A 20,298-nucleotide genomic window follows, 5' to 3' on the forward strand; every position below is an offset into this window, starting at 1 on the left:
AGTTACTAGGCCGACCAACACGCAAAGAAATAAAAGTATGCAAAGTAAGAGAGACACAACAAATTTTTAACATGAATTTTTTTTTTTAATGTGAAGAAGTAAAAATTGCAGAATACTAATCCAAAAATTCTTTTACTATAAAAAAGAAGATTATAAAAGTCAAGTTTTTCTAGTTACACTAGAGATATAATCAAACTTCACTAATAATAATGGTAATTTCAAACGTATCTAAAAATATCACTCAAGTTTTTTTCTAGAGATACTCACAAATTCTAAACTTTAAGCTTCAAAATCTCTAACGTATTACAAAAAGATTTTATGTGTATTTATAAGATGAGAGAAATTCTATACTTTTTTCATAATCTTCTCACAATGACAAAATAGGTAAGTATTTATTGAGCTGGTTAGATAAACACATAGCCTTGCACGAAGTGCATATACCAACATTAAAGAAAGTAACCATCTCAATCATTTAGCTCTTACTTTTTCCGATCCTCCAAGGTCGGCGCAGGCTAAGAAGTTGCAATTTCAAAATCCAATGTTTTTCCTTATTGTTCAGTCTTCTTCCTATTTTATTTTCTGCTGTATTTTATACGGGAAAAATGTGTATCATTTTAAAAGATATAGAGTTGTGTCATTTTAAGTGAAAAAAGAGATAAATCATAAGAGAGAATGTGTGAAAAAGTTTTAAAAATATGGATTCCATCTCTTTGTGAGAATAAAATGATATAAGGTGTGTCATTTAAAATGACACACCTTTTTCCATTTTTATATATACTTATTTTCTAGAAAACTGAAGTTTTCCCTTCTTTGTTGACTCTAATCAACTAACATCTAACAATTATTTCCTATAAAAAGATGCACCCATTGGAGTCGTGGTCGGTTTCTGCCATGCGATTGAAATGGGCTCAAGTCGACAGTGGGAAAAAAAGTAGGAGGATACAATTTTGGCACCAAACAAATAGCATGCATCATGTGTGTGAATATTTGGTCAAATTAATTATTGAAAATAAAATCAGCACGTTCTTCATATTATACTTACTACTAAATAGAAATAAAATAGGTAATTATTGTAAAAAAATAATTCAATCCAAAAACTTAAGTTATTAAATAAAGCCTTTTAATGGTTTATGTTATATTCTAACATGCCCCTCACACGAGAGCTCACTGGGCATTAAGGGTGGATAATACATAGATCCATCTACTTGTGTTAAGAAATTTCACAAGAGAAAGTGAAGGGCGCTGAGGATCGAACCCATAACACAGAAATTCTGATATCATGTAAAGAACCAATTTCAACACAAAAGCTTAAGCAATTGGGTGAGAGCCTTCTTAATGATTTATATTATAGGGAGGGTTATACTTACCACCAGCTAAACTTACCGCCCTTACAACCAATCTAATCACTGTTAGATTATAATTAAATCTAACGGTGATTAATTACCCCTTATAATCTTAATTTTTTCTCTCACATCTCCTCTTTGTCCACCTCACTCTCTCTCGCTAGGTTTGACAATCACTTCTCTAATACAATTCATTAATCGATTCAATCACCAACATGCCACCTATTTTTACCTCTTTTGCTTTTGTCCTTTTTATTTTTGGTATATTATACAGTAAATTTTATTTTACTTTTCTATTTATTTTTGGTTCATTTTTCTTGGATTTCTGCGTTGTGATAAAGTTGTTTTTTTCATGATTTGCGTAGAAAGGCAAAAAAATTGGATTGTGTGATAGATTGGTAAGTATATTGAAAGATTTTAGATTAGCTCAATGGAACTCGAGTGATGAACAAACTTGAAAAAAGAAGAACATTAAGGAAACAATGGAACTCGAACTTCGAAAATCGAATCATTCAAGTAATCAATAAAAAAATCAGAAAAATCAATGATCAAATCAATTAAATGAAGAAAAGGAAGGAATCAAAAGAGCCTGAAGAACATGAAGGAATACCCACCGAAACCCGGAACATTAAATTCCCAAATCAAAGTGAAAAAAGAAGAAGATTAATCTAATAACCTTGCAATGAACAAACCTGAAAAATGTTATTTTGGAGGAATTTGACGGGGGTGCAAAATAAGCTTGGCAACAAAGGAATCAGAGATTACACCAAACATAGAGAGGGAACAATTTAAAACGATTAATGAATTGTATTAGAGAGAGGTGATTGTCAAACCTAGAGAAAGAGTGTGTGGATGGAAAATTAGAGAGAGAAAGGAAGAAAGAGAGGGAATATGAGAGAAAAAATTAAGATTATAAGGGATAACTAATCACTGTTAGATTTACTTTTAATCTAACGGTGATTAGATTGATTGTAAGGTTGATAAATTTAGCTGGTGGTAAGTATAACCTCCCCTTATATTGTACTCTAAGTAGGGGTGTGCATGGAGCGGTTCATAACCGATTTTAACAAAAACGATACCGAATCGGTTTTAAACAGTTTGGTTTTCAAACTGAACCGATTTTCTTCTTTTAAAATCGGTTTTTAATTTTCTAAACCGGTTCCAAAACCGGTTTATGGTTTATAACTGGTTTTGATTTAAAACCGATTTAAAACCGGTTTTAATTCAAAATCGGTTTTAAATCAAAATCGGTTATAAACCATAAATCGGTTATCAAGTTCAAAATCAGTTTTTTAACAAATTCAAAATCAGTTTTTGATGAATTGTGCTATTTTTATAAGTAGTCGTTTGTTTCTCCCTATTATAAGTAGTTGACCAACTATTTCTTGCAAGAATCTTCATTGTTTTAGAACTCTCAATACAAAATGATTTTTATAGAAATTGATAAGTACTTCCTCAGATTAGCGTTGCTAAATCCTAGTGTTTCAAACTTATAGTTATTTAATCAGTATTTAAATAAATGAAAAACCAAAAAATATAGTATTAAGAATATGCTATTTTGCGAATGAAGGTTGCCAGTTAAGAATATGCTATATTGATTTGTTCATGTAATTGTCTGCTAATAATTATTACATAGAACGCAATATGCATTAAAGTGGGTGTTGCGAAATCGGCAAGTATACCGTTCATTTCAAGTAATAAAGTGATAAGTAAGATATCGTTCCCTCGAGGATTAATGCACCAAGTATTAATTCAACTATTCCCCCTTAAGTTGGAAAAGAAAATTTGTTTGTATTGTGAAAGTAATTGATTTTGGGATTTTAAAACAGAATTTAAAAACAATAATATTAAAAAGCATGCAAGAATTAATCAAGAATGGAAAGAAAATATGAATTTGATTAAAAATTGTAAAACAGAAAAATATAAAGGATTCGCATCGGGTCCGTGATCCTAGCTACAAAAAGAAACTAGCCAGACATAGCTGGCTTAAACAAATTAAATAAATAAAAAGTATTCATGAAAGCAATAAAAAAGAAGAAGAAGAAGATGGAAGATCAATGGTCTTCGGTCTTCAACTCCATCGGAATCCTGATCTCCAGCGTGAGCCTCCAAGAATTCTCACAATTCTCTCCAGCCAAAGATTTTGTCGTCTGGGGTCTGAGTCTCTATTTATAGAGTTTGTACCCTTGCTTAGAAATCTTGATCAAATCTTCATCGTATATCTTGGTCCAATCTCCTTTGATACAGTATGAATCAAGGTTAAAAATCACCACGCACCTCCCGCGCTACTAGTGCCAGTTCCGCGCTAATAGCGTGGGAGTATTGTTCTTGAATCAGTAGCTTGGCACTACTAGCGTGAATCCCGCGCTGATAACGCGGTTGGCAAAATTGGCTGGCGCTGATAGCGCCAGTTCCACGCTAGTAGCGTGGAGGTTCTGTCTTAAAAAGTTCTTCTGGCGCTACTAGCGCCTATTCCGCGCTAATAGTGCGGGGCTTCAGACTTGTGCTTCTAATTTGGGCTTCTTTTTGTCCTGTTTTCCTACAAAGTTAGAAGAAAATTAGTAACAAGATATCTGATTGAGATTTATCAATTTAATAACAATTATAGCCCTTTTTATCCAAGAGTGATCAAGATTCTTTCTCTTTTTGGCTTAAAATCATATATATGTTGGAGGCATATCAGTGGGGCTTTGACAAATTGAAGTTTCGTATTTTCAATTGTAACATCAAGTACGGTTAAATTGTAATTAATAACTTTCGCTCTTCTATTGAATCTTCTGTGATATAATTGTTCATTTCTTGTTCTCACCATTGCAAAGATCTCTCTCTCACTCTTCTGTTGAAATGCAAAGATTAAATATCTTTTACCAAATAAAATATAGTTGTAAATATGTACACGTTATTTTATTTTATAAACTGGTTATTTACCATACCATAAAAATAATTAGTTATCCATAACCAAATTGCTCTACAATTAAAGAACAAATAAGTAAATTCATTGTGAGTTGTCCTTTTCATGGTGCTGATTCATCATCTTAAACATCTCATAGATGTTAAGCCAATTGATTAATTTCGTTTCCGTCTTTGTTTATGATTATGTAACTTCATCTTTGTCATTTCAAAGCCTTCGCCTTGTCAAGTTGTGAGTTTACCCGGAGGTCTATATGTGGCTATTTTTTTTTGGGGAAAAAAGTTGTTACGTTACATAAGAAGTGCTTTCTTAGGATGTGACATTTCGATTTATGTGTAATTTTTTTTAAGTAAATATTTTCTACTAGAGCTACTCAACTTTTTCTGTTTATTTATTATTTGGAAGTTTGAGTCAATTGACTAATATAATAGGCATGATAGAATATAATACTTATTGGTTCTTTAATTGTAAAGAAGTTTGGTTATAGATAACCGTGGATAACTAATTATTTTTATGGTTTGGTAAATAACCATTTTATAAAATAAAATACAATTTTATATGAAATCGATTTTTAAAAATAGCCGATTTTTAAAATATGAAGTAGTTTGGTTATGGATTGGTTTGGTTCTTTTGGATATTTTGAACACCTCTAACTCTAAGGGTGTGCATGACAATCATTCTGTTTCTTGGCACTGTTTCTGAAAAGAAATAATTCTTTTCTATTTCTGCGCCTTGGAACAGTTTCTGAGAAAGAAAATGTATTTAATAACATGTTCTATTTTTATTCTGAGAATGAGAATTGCGTTTGATAAGACAACAAATAATATAATAAAAAATAATTCCTATTAAGCATAATTTTTTTTCGGATTATCACTTTCCTTTCCATATAATGTGGTGGTGGTTGTGGCGGCGGGGGCGGTGGTGGTGGTAATGGTGTCGATGGTGGTGGCGGTGGTGGCTGCGAAAATGGTGGTGGTTGTGACGGCGGTGGCGGTGGTGGTGATGGCAGTGGCTGCGGTGGTGGTGGTGGTGGTGGTTGGTGACTGTGGAGGTGGTAGTGGTAGTGACGACAAGGGATACAGTGATGGTGGTGGTTGTTGGTGGCGGTGGTAGCGGCGGCGACGGTGACGGCAATGGCTGCAATGGTGGTGGTTGGTGACGGTGGTGGTGGTGGTGATGGCAGTGGCTACGGTGGTGGTGGTGATGGCTGTGATGGTAGTGGTGGTGGTGATGGCTGTGATGGTAGTGGTGGTGGTTGGTGACGGTGGTGTGGCGGTAATGACAGTGGCTGTGGCGATAGTAGTGGTGGTTAGTGACGGTGGTGGAAGTGGTGGTGGAGGAAATGGCAATGGCGATGGCGGTGGTGGTTACGGTGATGGTAGTAGTGCCGGTGGTAATGACAGTGACTGCGGCGATGGTAGTGGTGGTTAGTGAAGGTGGCATCGTGGTGATGGCGATGATGGTGGTGGTGATGAGTGGAGGTGGTGGGGATGGCATCGTGGTGGTGGTTGTGATGGTGGCGGTGGCGTTGCAGTGGTGGTGATGACGACATTGGTGGTACAACAACAGCGGCGGATGGTGGCGGTGGTCGTGTCAGGATGATGGTGGTGATGATAATGATGATAGTGATGGAGAGTAATTGAGAGAAATAAGTGTTTCTCATTTTGTGTCCGGGAACAAAAAAGCAGAAAATTTTTTATTCTTTTTTCTGTTCCACAGCATAAAAATTAAACCGGTTCATCCCGGGAACAAAAATTAAAAAAAAATTGATTCCAGGAAGGTTGTCATGCACACCATAATATTTACAAACAAAATACTACTTTGTTATCACCTTACTATGTTTGGTATGGAATTGGAGAGAAATTTTGGGAGAGTTCAATTTTAGCAGTGTTTAAAATCTAGATTAAAAAAAAATTATCAGTAGAATTTTTTGTGGTATAATGTGGATAAATTTATAGAAGAATCTTTTCTGGAATATTTAAAAAAAAAATAGAATATGCTTTTTATATTTAGAAAAAATAGTTTTAAATTTTAGAAAAAAATCATCTAACCATAACACATTTCACACATTTTTTAAATATAATTTTTAATTAAAAATAAGCCAACTAACCCTTAATTAAGTTGAAATTTCATCCTCAATATTTCTTACTCCTTATAACATGTCTCTCTCTCTCTCTCTCTCTCTCTCAATTTCTTCTTGTTGTCTGGAATATGCACCGTGCTAAGGTTACCGAGCCAGAAAAGAGGAGCAAAATTGCAAGTGTTTTTCCTTAAAAGTTATAACTATATGTGTTTTATTCTCCAAAAAAGAAAATAACTATATGTGTTTGTAAAAGAAATAAAATAAAAATGATATTTACAACTAAAATTTATACAATTTTAAAGGGGTTGAAAAAAAAATATAATTAATCACTAATGACTTGAATAAACTTAAAAGGTATTATTGCTCAGCTAACCCTTCCCTATTCAATCACTCAACCACTTATGAGAACTTGAATGCTGTTAATCTTTTTTCAAACAAGCCAAAACCCTCCACTTTTTCAGGTTTTTGGTCCATAATAGCTTCACACATAAAACAAAACTCAAGATAGCTTTTTCAGCTTTTAGTGATATTGTTTCTCTCTGGACCATTCTCATATGAGATATAAAGCCCAATTCATGAATGGTTTAAGATGAGGAAACATTTTCATCCCGGTCGGTTGGTTTCACCTTGCAAATATACCGGTGTTAGCAGTTTAGAATTCAACAAGCACCATAGTAGCCAATAGCTAAAGGTACGAAACATGATTCCAGCTACACCTATAAGGCATAACCCACAAATAGATATCGTACACACGTGATAGTCTGCAAGAGTCATTTCTATCCACCAATGAGATCGTCATACTCATGTGGCATAAGTAGGACAATCAATTACTATATAACATAGGTTTGAAGCTTAAGTATGATCATCTAATTTATCTTGACTTAAGCTCATTGCTCACATATTGACTTGAGCATCGTAGTATCTTACAAGTACTTCACAATTGTCCCAGCCAATCAAGACAACCCAACACCAGAATTTGCATCTTATGGAGGCATCCCTCAACAACATCCATTCCAAATAAGACCCAAATAGCTATTGGACTAGTCTCAAACATATATGATCTAGCTCAATCCTTATTGGACGAATTAGGGGCCACACATTTTTCATTACCAAATTCAAAGTTTACTCCATAAAAAAAATTTCCCTTCATAAAATTTTGATTTAATATTTGTTAGATAAATATAAAACTATTAATATTGCTCTACACAATAGTTTGAGTTGTTGAGTGAGATGATTTCTTTACAGAGTCGATGATCACGAAGTCAAGACTTCAGTCCTCACTGCCTCCTATTTTCTAGTGAAATTAAGTTAGCACAAGGTAAAACAAAAAAAGGACTTGTGCAATATCTACACTTCAAGCCCAAATGACTCTAATGTGAAGGGGCTTGTTAGAAAGATATAACATAAAATTATTGATGAGTCTTCACTTTCTAATTTAAGCTTTTATGTGAAATAATTGTTTATTAATATTAAAATATAACCCAAGAAAAAAGTGTGGAGGGGGGGGGCTAATTTCCATAAATGTGGTGTAGAAGTGGCTGAAGTATAACAAGACGTTTAAAATTTGTACGTACAATTGTCTGCACAATGCTCAAATAAATACAAGACCAAAAGGATGTATTGGATCAGGATTTTAAAAGATTTTTTTGAGATAATTTTTTTACAAATTTTAAAAGACTATATAGAATTATAGTTACTTTAAAGATTTTTTTAACAATCAAGATTTTATAAGATTGGATTTTAAATGATTTTAATAGAATTTATAAGATTTAAAAGGACAATATGAATTTATAAGATTTTAAAATATTATATAAATTTTTAACAAACATTCAAAATTTCAAGAATCAATAAAAAAAACAAAGAAATACAATGATATTAATAAAAAAAAATAAAACCTAATATAATTTTCTTAATCCGTAACTTGATGTCCTACTAAGCACCAGCTCGTCACATATCTATATTAGCCCTCCCCTCATCAGCATTTTTTCGTTTCTGCTCGTGGGTTTTATCAATAGATTGAAAATTATCTTCTTCATTTGGTATCAAAGCTATGCATATATGATTATAAGACCCACACTTTTTTATTTATAAAATAATTATAAATTTGCATATAGAACCTAAGATTCATGATATAATTTCGTTTGGAATTTTTTATAATTGATCTTAGAAACTTTTGGATATTTGTTCTACGTGATAAGAGTTTTCTAACCATATACCATATGCATATTTTCATTTAGTATTCTAAGAAAATTTTGAATATGAATTTCTCGGTTTTATTACATTAAAGATTAGAAAAAAAATTGAATTATTTTTAATTGATTTTGAAAAACAAATTCTTAGTGATCGATTGACACAAAAATTGTTTGAAATCATTTCATAAAGCGAAAGAATGTATTGTGGGATTATATTATAAAAGTTTCAATATTTTTTTAAATCGATCTTGTTTCATTAATGTAAATGGAAAATTGGTTTGAGGGTTTTTGTTCCTTTGTTGTTTTCCCACTATTTTATGTTGTTTTGAAAACAAAAATTACATCTTTTGTGCGAAGAAAAATCGTGACCCATATATTAAAAATAATTTTTTAAACTTCCAAAATCTCTAAAATATCGCTCAAAAATACGTTGATTTTGAAATGGATTAATTAGAATCTTGTTAGGTTATTATGTATGGGTTGTTTTGTAATAAAAATCGCTCAAAAATATTACTTCTGAGCTTTAATGAAGCTACCTCGGCGGAACTCAATTTTAAGCGGATCGACCCTCCAAAAAAAGAAGAAGACACTGTAATAGAAAAATATCAAGAAATTCTAGGATTATTGAGATAGAGATATTCTATTTAAACTTCTCACTTAAAAAGTCACATAAACCACTAAAATCATTAGATTTTGAATACCACAAAATTATTTTCTTTTTTTAAAATCCTGATTAAATATTAACGGACTCTAAAATAATTTTTTAAAGTCCAAATTGAATATCACGTAAGTTTTTTTTCAATCTTTTAAAATTTCAATTATATACCAATAAATTTTTTATTAAAAAAATAATTCATTAAAATCTTTTAAAATCTAAATCCAATAAACTCCTTATTTATGATCGAGGGGTTAGTGTTTGTTTATTGATTCCTCTCCTGGTAGTAGTAAATTATTACAACACAACATCGAGGTCAGGTCTTTACAAATGTCTTAATCAAAAGCATTCGAGACTAGCGCTACATAGACTAGTCATTACTCAAAAGATATAATAATAAACATAACCGAATTTTTTTAAAAAAAGTGTCAAAAAAGATATTACAGAATACAAAAAGACATAATTCGAACCCACCCACACACTAGGTAGCTTTCTCAACGATTGATATAACTATGCAGTAAAAAATAAAAAATTTAAAAAATTGAATCGCATATGATTAGATATGATGTGAGGATAAACAAATTGAGATTGGCGTTGTGAAATTAATCCGTCAACAGGGTACGATGAATTCAAAGCAGTGCACGCTATCCAACTCAGGCGCAAACCTGGCCCTCGAACGGGGCGGGTGTTTCTTGGCTTCAGCAATTGAAGATGGATTCAGATCTTTTCTGGCGGCGGTTTTGGAGGATGCAGTGCCTTCTGTATTATTGGGCTTAGGATTTCCATCTTTTACAAGGCCCTCGACCAAGGAAAACCTCTGGCCCAGGCCCAGCAAGATCTCGAAGTGGCTGAACATGGACGACAACATGTTGTTGTGTTCTGTGTGGGTTTGACGAAAAAAACGATGAAGGAAGGAAGGAAGGAACTTGTTGATATGTGTGCTTCTTTAATCGGTGATCAATTAGGTGTGCCTGCATGAATAAAGCGATGATGGTTAGTATTTATAGTGGAAGATTCATATGGAATTTTCGTGAAGTTTCTTTGTACGCGTGGACTCAGGACTGGCCTGGAAGTCTCTTGCATTGACGCGTAGATTGCTTGCTTGTTCAACCTTCGTCCTTTTTGACTCGTCATTAAAGAGAGTAAGCCAACTTTGATTCAATTGAATTTCTGATCACTTTCTTGGTGACTCTATATGTGCTTGACCAACTATATACTAATATTATTGTTCAGATAGAATATAAAATTTACCTGTGCTTGTTGATGGTGTGATTCCGTGTAGCTATTGATTCATCGATGATGACCGTGTGTGCTATTGGGGAGAGATGTGGTGGTGTAAAATCAAGATGAATATATAAGGGTTTAACATCTGTATTTATAGAAAAAGTTTACCTCAAGATCGGAGAGTCTAAGTAGGATTTAGAATTTTAATTAAATAAATCTCATTATCAATGATTCGTATCTTGAATTAAGATTGACTTCTATTTTCATCTTCTACAACCTATGGAATATATTATGTTTGTCCAGAATAATTATTATATTATAATTATGATATTTATATGTAGGATACGGCTCTTGCTGAAGTTAATGGGCTTTCTCTCATCCAGGGGCGAAGGATTTCAGAATCTGCATAGATTTGTATCCGAAAAGAAAAAGAAAAAGAATCTGCATAGATCCAAAGAAAGAAGAGTTCAAGAACTCAATCCTAAATCTTATGACAATAATTAAGCAAAAATATATCCAATGCTTGAGTCTGTCTTATAAATAAGATGTACATGGGGGTGTTCAAAACCAAAAGATTTGAATCAAAAAATTAAAATAAAAAGAGATAAATTAATTGAACTTGATTGATTTTCTGATCCAAATTAAAAAAATTCATCTAATCCAAATCAAACTAAAATTATATCTTTTTAAATAATATTTATTATTTGCTTAAGAAATTTTCATATTATCCATACTCATTTAGAAACTTTCTTACTATATCCCAAGTCAAACTTAATTTCTTCTTGAAAATTTGGACATATTGTGGAATTGAAAATAAATTTAAAATTTAGATTTGTATTTTGATATATTTTAATGAACTTGTTTGAATCTAATGTATGTTGATAAATTAGTTTAGACTTGTATTTAATGTATAATGATAAAATTAAATTTTTAATTAATTAAATTCAATAACTCGAGTGCTCCGCCAGATCCGAGATCAACGCATGCAACAGAGGGGGTGAGCGCAAAGACAAGCCTTAGTGGGGGAATCACACCTCAATCGGTTTAATCCTAAATTTTATAGGCTTATATGATACACCATCCCAGGTATATATATCATGTCACGTTTAAAATTATATAATAACTCCTTTAAAATGACTCAAAAATATTTTCATTTAATTGATAATAAAATATCTATAAAGCCCAAAGAAAGTCACAAAGAAGTTCAATGTAAGATCAAAGCCCATATAAATCCAACAAAAAACCAAGGATCAAATTCCATGCTTGGAAAAATAGACATAGGGTAACTTTTCAAAGGAACGTACAAAATCTACACTACAAACTTGATTCGAGGCCAAAACTAACATGCATTTGATTCATTATGAGCCTTAAAACTTCTTTGTTGAGCTCTCAACTTCAAGTATGCAATAAATTATTATTATTATTATTTTGGGATTTATCATAGTTCATCAATTAATCGATCAATTCCATTGTGGCAGGACTAAAAAGACAACAAAATTATTCGTACCAAATTCTTAACACAATTGCGCACTTAGGACTTGAACTCAAAATTACTAAGTAAGCTATTTGATCCATGTGCTTGTAAACTAAATCATTTTTACCATCAAACATCAAACTTAGTTTCACAAAATAATATTAAACACAACTATTAGTAAAGTTCTTAACTATTTTTCCCACAATTTTCTATAGGGAGCGTTTGGTAGAGGAAAAAAAAATTTATCCAGGAATCTTGATTTTCATAAATATGATAAAAACATTCAGTTTAAGATAATATCCGAAAATGAAAAATTTAGAAAAATTTAGAAAAATTTAATTTCTCGGGAATCCTACAAAATACCTTGTATCAAACACCCGCCGAAAAAAATTTAGTCTGCTTTTAGTTTGATAAGAACTGACGGAAAACAGGTCTATGTGCAACCTAAGGCTGCAACCAGTTTCATTATGTAGGAATGTTTCAACAGGATGTAAAAATTTTCGTATAGCTTTTTAACCAACCATTCCAAATTCAGACACCCATACAATTAACATCTCAGGACAATAACATTACTATTAGCGCATCGGTATATAGCCTTGAATTCTCACTGGATTTTTATATCAAATGCACGTTGCATAAAAGACATTTCAGATTGTGATTACCACATTTGAATAAAGCTTTAGTTTAAATGCAGATGATAATAAAGAAGAAACTAGCAATTTCTAGTGCAAAGATGATAAGGTCTCTTTCATATACTAAACATATAAACAAGCTATTCTTAACCAAGAGACAGTCATTCATAAATTACTAGAAACAAAAGATTAAGCAAATACAAAACAAAAAAAGTTTGCTGTGTTTCAGTGTTGGTCCTTGCTTCTTCTTTTATAGCATTTTACACAACTCAAGACCTTCCAGCAGATTATAATCCCTGTAAAATCATAAAAAGTTAAAGGCACAAATAATTGAGATATTGAAATGACAACAACACTTTAGTATGCCTACACTACTATGTTACTACCCATTCACCTACATACCACACTAAAGTGAACTAACTGAATCCCACACTAAAATATTGCAAAGAGTACATAAAGCAATTACCAAGGATAAGGGTAATGTCATTAACCTCTTCTTCTAGCTCTACAATTGAGCATCCTGTACACCATCACCATCAAGCAAGAGAAGGCTTCTGGCACAGACCATTGTTTTAAAGCCTAAAGGCATAACACTAATCTTGACCTCTTCAATTTCCCCACTGATGCGATCATACCAAAATAGTTCCTTGGATTCCTTTTCCATAAGCACCTTTACACTAGTCTTGGAAAAAACCAATGGCTTGCAAGGCAATGCACAATTTTCAAAAATGAAGAGTCTACACCAAGACTCATTCACTCCATACTCCTTCATCAACCAAACCTCTTGACGAGCCTTTGCATTATCATTCAGACACATGCAGAGACGGCCATCCAGAACAGTCAAACACGAGAGAGACACACGTTCCACATTAAATGGAACAAGAAGCTTGTGATACCCTTCATTTGCAAGATCAAAAGCAATAACAAATTTGACCCGTTCGCTTGAATCCCTGTCACAAACCAACCAATGTAAAGCACCGTTGGCATGTACTGAGGGAGTACAAAGCTTTAAATCATTGAAAGGCAAGTCAGGAACCTTTGTCCATGAATTTTTCCGAAAAGAATAAACCTTAACCTCGGAGGTCCAAATATTATGCTTGCAATAATCATATATATACCAATCAGCATAAAGCACTAGCCTAACAATCTTATGATCACCACTTTCTAAGTCAAACCCAAATCCAAAATCCACCAAAACAACACTACCGGGAAATCCACGACACTCGAAACCAGGTAAAGTCAACATCTTTTGCTTCCGCAGTATTGGGTTCCAAAGCACACATTCATTGGCCCAAGCTTTGGTGACCAAAACAAGGCCATCGCAATGACACATTCGAACACGATCTTCTCTAAAGGGAAGATGAACCCTTAAAGGGAAGCCCGAGATTGCATCATCATCAAAGGGTGTTAAACAGAGGATTCCATTCTCGTAACGCGATTGTTCAAAGATAAGCATGCCATGGTTGGGATTGAGGGTTCTAACAGAATGAAGAAGATGGAGTTTGATGAATTGGGGTTGTTTGATGAATGAGTACCATGTCTTGCAAACGCAACGTAAGCGCAGAATAGCATCAACTGGTAACCATGAAAGTATTTCAGCTATAATCTCCAGCGGTAAGTTCATTAGTGTTTGATGATGAATAATTGTGATAGAGAGATTCTTTGGGACTATGGTTCTCATCCTTAATTTCTTATATATTAATTTATTAATTTAATCCCTCATTAATTTAAAATTAATCTCAACTCAATCCGTTCATTAACTAATCATTGATAATGTAGATTAAATCCACAAATGTCAATGTGAAAATCTCATATGACATTACAATAAGCAATATATTCATTTTTTATTAGCATATCACAATCAACAATCAGCATTCAACTCTTCATATATATATATGTTTATGCTCTCTTTTTCCATCACCATTTTAATATCTTATATTTGCCGTCGCATAGTTGCCCTCTCCAAATTGTTCATTGTTCCCACGGATGCAAGTAAGCTAAAAAGAGAGATTTTGAATCTTTTGATCCTTATTCTATGAACTCGTGCGCATTGGACCTCTTTCTTTTGGTCGGCCTTGTGCCTATTGGGATTATATTCGTCCCTATCCTATGCAATTGAGTCATTTTTTTTTTCCTTTCACATTTACTAAAAAATAATATTGAATTAGTAACATTAATGTAAATGGAGACAAATAAGAGAAAATAAAAAGAGAGAAAAATGACATTATAACTTGAGTAAGAGGAATGAGAATGAATCAGATCTTGGAGAAATTTTTGAATACTCCTATTAGTGAGTCATTTATTTATAATCTTACAATATTAATTCACTTTTATTTTAAAAAAATGACATCTTAGGAAACCACATTGGATTCGAAGATGGATCAACCATAATTGGATTCTACAAAGCAACCACGTTTCTCGATTAGCAAATTCATGTGCTAACTGGTTGGCACAATTAGGCTCTACGACTAGTTTAATATATCATGATTTGTTGGAGCCTCCTCTAAGTTTATGTAATTTACTTACTAAAGACATTATGTGTAGCCTTTCAAAGGCTACTTTGTTGAGCCTGTTTGTTTGAGCTTTTAGAAAAAGTAACTTTTATCTCTTCCTTATTTTAAAAGTATTTTTGATAAAAGTTAAAGTTATTTATATTTTTATAAAAATATTTAATTTTTGAAATAAATATTTAACTTTTGACTTCTACTTTTTTTAGAAGTTAAAATTTTTAGCTTCTAAAAAAAGTAAATTTTTGACTTTTTTTTGTGATTTCTATTTTTTTAAAAAAATAAATGTCTAAATGAACTTAAAGTGAGAAGTTTTTTTTTTCTTAACAGCTTTTGAAAGAAAAAAAAAACCCATCAAAATGGATCCTTAGTCTCCTTTTCTTTTTGGGCTAGTGCCTTCCTCCTGTACCAAAATAAAAAATAAAAATGACATCTTGTACAATGATATTACTCTCAATCTTTTGTAAAATGTTTTTTTATACATTCTTTTGGGATTTTCTTAAAGGTAAAGTGTGTATCATTCTAAAGGATGTAAAGTTGTGTCATTTTAAGTGAGAGAATGAGATAGATAAAGGAGGAGAGAGAGTGGACAAAAAATATAAAGGTGTGGATCCCACCTCTTTGTGAGAGTGAAAAGATATAAGTTGTGTCATTTAAAAGGACAAACAATTTTCCCTTTCTTAAATACCTTTTTAGTCAATCTGCCTTTATAAATTTTTTGATGTATTGGGCAGGGCCCTAATTAAATGTTTCATTATACTACAGCTTAGCCCAAGCCTGTTTGGATATATAATTTCAGCCAAAGGAAAAAAAAAAACCCAAATTAATTTGAAGGCCCATGTAATGTAATGGGTATCCAAAATAGAAGAAACCCTAGTGGATCATCTCCGTGCCAACATTATATATATCGCAGCTCTCACTTTCCAAACCCTAATATCGTCTCTGACTCTCTGTGCCACTAAAGCTCCTAATTGGATCTCTGCTCAGCAATGGGTTCCAGCGAGTTGGGTTGCACCTACGCCACTTTGATTCTCCACGATGATGGAATCCCAATCACCGTGAGTCTATTATCTCCTTACCATTCTTCGTTTTTTTGATCCGTCCATGACAGGTTTCGATTTCTGTGTTCTAATAACAACCCTTTGTTTTATAGGCGGAAAAGATTAGCGCTTTGTTGAAAGCGGCTAACGTCACCGTTGAATCCTACTGGCCCAGCCTATTCGCTAAGCTTGCTCAGAAGAGGAACGTCGAGGACCTTGTTTTGAATGCTGGTTCGGGTGGTGGTGCAGCCGTTGCTGTTGCTGCTCCTTCTGCCGCCGGTGGCGGCGGTGGTGGTGCCGCCGCCGCTGCAGCACCTGCCGCTGAGGAAAAGAAGGTACAAATTTTGATTCCTTTAATGAATATTCATCTTTTCAGATGATACTCGAGAATGCTATATTAATCTTGATGCGTTGTTAGTTTTATTGTGTTTATTTTTCTGGATCTGATCTGAAGTACTTTGCTGGCTTTTGTTACTGGTTTGAGAGTAGACTTATGTTCTGATCTAGTTGTGGGACAAAGAAATTTGTATAATTAGCTGCGTTTAAGTTATAAATAAATATGTACCTGACTTGCCAATTAGGGGCTTCATTGTGCTTTCGGGTGATCACATATCTTCATAAAACAATTGTTTTCCATATTTGCTCACTCTAACAACTCAAATGAACCACAATATTGGAACAGATTGAAGAATGATGAAATAGTAGAAAACAATTTATTATTGAAATTTGAGAATGAAGAATGATCATAAGCATTAAAGCTTTTTGAGTAACTTCTAAGTTTGTTATAGTATCATAGCTTGATGCTGTACGAACTACAGCTATTGAGTTAAGATTATACACCTTTAAAGAATGGACAGCTTTGGATATATTATATTTACAATTAATCTACCATTAACAATGAATTATGTTTACAATCTCGCAGCTTTCTGTGTGGCATGCGTTGTGCTTCGAGTGATGTGTTTCCTTTTTGCAATGTGCTTTATCATTCTCTGTTTTTAGGTTTTAGGGTATACTAATATTTTTTTGTAACATACTTACCGCTACCTCAATTTGTGTTCATTGCTTAACTTACTTATTTTTGTGTTTATAGCTGAATTTGGTTATTTTTGTCTTCAAAGTTGCTTTTGCTTTATTATTGAACTTGCACTTCTGAATTTGTGTTTGCAGGAAGAGCCTAAGGAAGAAAGTGACGATGACATGGGTTTCAGCTTATTTGATTAGGTCTTTCTTTTAGTTTTTGTAGTCAAACTAGTACTCCTTTTAATGAGGGGTGGGTGAATGAAACTTGTTTTGTTCTATAAAATTTTTATCGACTATCATAATTAATTGTTGAATTTTGGTGGGTTTTTTTAATATATTTGTGGCATCTGAATTTCTGATTGACTTGTTTATTTTCTTATTCTGTTTGTCATCATATTTAGGCATGTCTCTCCATTCACTTTTAGTGTGCCAGAATTTTTTTTTTCAGCAAAAGGTGAAACATTAAATCCTTTAAAAAATTACCTCCAACAAAATTTTTCGTCGACATTGATAATAAATGTTAACAATACTTTATAGGAAAAATCATACGGGGATTATGGCACACCCCTTGCAATAGAATGTATATCGATGTTGCATTTATTTTGTTCTATTTTTCTTTAAGCCGACGGTGTAAAAATAAAGATAAACTTAAGTTCTCGTTTATTTTTTATGAACGGCCGCTTGATGAGTTCTTGGTCCTTAGTATTTGAGTTAGCAAGGGAAGCATCATTGGCAATGACTATGTTCTCGTTTAGGCTAAAAGGCCTTGCTCTTTATTTGTGATGGTTGAGTTTGGGTTACGAGTTATTTTTCATGGTTTTAATGTTTTTACAGTGAATGTAGAGTTTTTAAAATGATATTTTTTTGGGTTAAAAATTAAAAAAATAGAATGAAAAAGATTATTATAACTAAGAGTGTAAATGAGCTAGGTTGGCTTACGGCTTAGCTTATATTAGGCTAGGTTTGGCCTATTATAAATAGTAAAATAGAACAGACTTAAACTTTTAAAAAAACTTATTTAGAAAATAGGTTATAGACTTTTTTTGTAATGTCGGGCCTATAAGCTTACATGTTAATCTATATTATATTATTTATTTAAAATATAATAAATAAAATTACTATTTTAATAATTTTGAATATTATAATAATATTATTTTAATTATTCTTTTAATTGTTGAATGTTTAATAGACTTAAACAGCTCTAGGCTAAGGCTTATATTTTTTAAATATAGATGAGGTCAAATTTGTAATTTGAGGCTTACATAAGCTTTTACAAAGACATGGCCTATTTAAGCCAAAGTCTAGCCTAGCCTATTTACATTCCTAATTATAACCCTGAAATAAATTATAAATACAAAAATATCTTGATTTTCACATGAAAATGATGTTTTAGACTCAATGTAGATAAATTATCTATCGTAGAAAAAACAAACCCATTTTTTATTTGGTGTCTCTTTGCGTTTTTGTAAATATATTTTTGGTGGGAAACTGGGAACAAAATGTTTGGGCGTGTTTGGATCGGTTAACTACCGATTTAATTTATATAAAATCTATTTTTTTTTTTTGTTTAGCATATAGTGCTAGGAAAATGTTGTACGGAAAGTTTTTAAGGAGTAGAAAAGGGGTGATATTATTTTTATTCTAAATTAGGAGAACTATATAATAAATTATAAAATAAGTAAAGGATTATCTCCAAAAAAAGAAAAAAAGTAAAGGATGTTTGGAAGGTTTTATGATATTTATTGTTTAATTTATTTCATTTTTAAAAATTCTTAAATCAAAAAATAATTACTTAGAATGTAAAACGTATTTAAGTGAAAAAATGTATTTCCCCTCTTTTATATAGATACGATTGTAGTTTTTTTAAATGTTTATATTATATGAAAATTTTAGCTTTTGTTTTCATTTCCATAAAAACAAGTGTAAAAAATACGCCTAATTAAAACCCCCTAAAAATGAACAAGTACAAGTATAAAATTGTGGTACATATTAGTTAAAATCTCGATTTAAATCTGCAATTTTACGATTTTATGGTTTTTTTCAATCATAACAATTTTATCAAAATTACAAACGCTTTTATGATTTTTTTTACGGTAAAATTTTACATTTTACAATTTTTTATCCTATTTTTGATTTTAGGTAAAATCCCTATTTATGTCAAGAATCATTAAATACCCAATTCCCACTAGATACCCCTAGGAGATGTTTAACAATATGTCTACCGGACTAAGAATGGGATCGCGTACTTAAATGGGTGTTTAGATACCCTACCTTTACTAGATCCAATATCAGCTCTACTTTTACTTGCTAAAATTGGCTTTATGTCTAATTTAATTTTTTTTTAAAACTTTTTCATGTACAATAAACAAAGGAAACCAGCTAAATTACTTTTTTTTTTTTTAGTTTTTGTCTTCAATATATATATATATATATATAGGATCAGGATCATTTTACACGTCTTACACCATATCTTAACCGTTAATTTTACTACATCCAACAGTTATAATTTAGAAAATCATATGAATTAATTAATATTAATTAATCATTAATTATACTACAAATACCAACCGATAATTTCCGTCCATCAACGATTGAGATGTGGTGTAAGACTTGTTAGTCTTATGCGGTGTAAAAAGAATCTGCCCCATATATATATATATATATATATATATATATATATATATATATATATATATATATATATATATATATATCTTTTTTGATCTAACGGCTCTCAGATGATGTGTCAAACTTTAAATTTGACACCAGTGTCAAAGGATCTCATCTCATATATATATATATATATATATATATATATATATATATATATAGGTTTATTATTTCTCAAGCTGCCGGAGATAATTTTATCTCCGGCTACCAAATCATAACCGTACAAAGATAGATCAATGGTAATAAAGAAGAGACAGAAAAAGGGAATCATAATGTGAATCAATTAATATAAGGAAATAAATAAACAAAAGACGTAGTTTTGGGTAGCCGGTGATAAACTTATCTCAAAGCTGCTTGAGAAATATTTTTTCCATATATATATATATATATAGGGAAAAACATTTCTCCGACAACTTGAGATAAGTTTATTTCCGGCCACCACAAAACTACGTCGTTTTGTTTATTTTTTTTTTATATTAATTGATTCACCTTTGAATGGTTATGATTTTCTTTTTCTCTCTCTTTCTTTATCACCATTTATCCATCT

The 20,298-nt window shown here is 32.0% G+C and overlaps 2 protein-coding genes across 2 annotated transcripts; one reads left to right on the forward strand and one right to left on the reverse strand.

Annotated features, from left to right (window-relative positions):
- Window positions 1-13,019: 13,019 nt before the first annotated feature.
- On the reverse strand, window positions 13,020-14,138 carry LOC133307533 (F-box protein CPR1-like). The gene has a single exon (XM_061508056.1). The coding sequence runs from the start codon at window positions 14,136-14,138 to the stop codon at window positions 13,020-13,022; it is 1,119 nt and encodes a 372-aa protein (XP_061364040.1).
- Window positions 14,139-15,919: 1,781 nt separating this feature from the next.
- LOC133307547 (large ribosomal subunit protein P1) lies at window positions 15,920-17,444 on the forward strand. The gene is made up of 3 exons (XM_061508074.1): window positions 15,920-16,079; window positions 16,175-16,396; window positions 17,229-17,444. The coding sequence occupies exons 1-3, from the start codon at window positions 16,011-16,013 to the stop codon at window positions 17,280-17,282; spliced, it is 345 nt and encodes a 114-aa protein (XP_061364058.1). The 5' UTR covers window positions 15,920-16,010; the 3' UTR covers window positions 17,283-17,444.
- The last annotated feature ends 2,854 nt before the right edge of the window (window positions 17,445-20,298 follow it).

The sequence above is a fragment of the Gastrolobium bilobum genome, unplaced genomic scaffold, assembly GCF_033153095.1.
Source record: "Gastrolobium bilobum isolate Gb01-03AN ecotype WA unplaced genomic scaffold, APGP_CSIRO_Gbil_v1 utg2307, whole genome shotgun sequence".
In the NCBI taxonomy this organism is placed as follows: Eukaryota; Viridiplantae; Streptophyta; class Magnoliopsida; order Fabales; family Fabaceae; genus Gastrolobium; species Gastrolobium bilobum.

Coding starts and splice junctions, on each gene's coding strand:
- LOC133307547 (XM_061508074.1), top strand. CDS start 16,011: ATGGGTTCCAGCGAGTTGGGTTGCACCTACGCCACTTTGATTCTCCAC. Junction 16,080..16,174: donor ATGATGGAATCCCAATCACC/GTGAGTCTATTA, acceptor TTTGTTTTATAG/GCGGAAAAGATTAGCGCTTT. Junction 16,397..17,228: donor CTGCCGCTGAGGAAAAGAAG/GTACAAATTTTG, acceptor TTGTGTTTGCAG/GAAGAGCCTAAGGAAGAAAG.
- LOC133307533 (XM_061508056.1), bottom strand. CDS start 14,138: ATGAACTTACCGCTGGAGATTATAGCTGAAATACTTTCATGGTTACCA.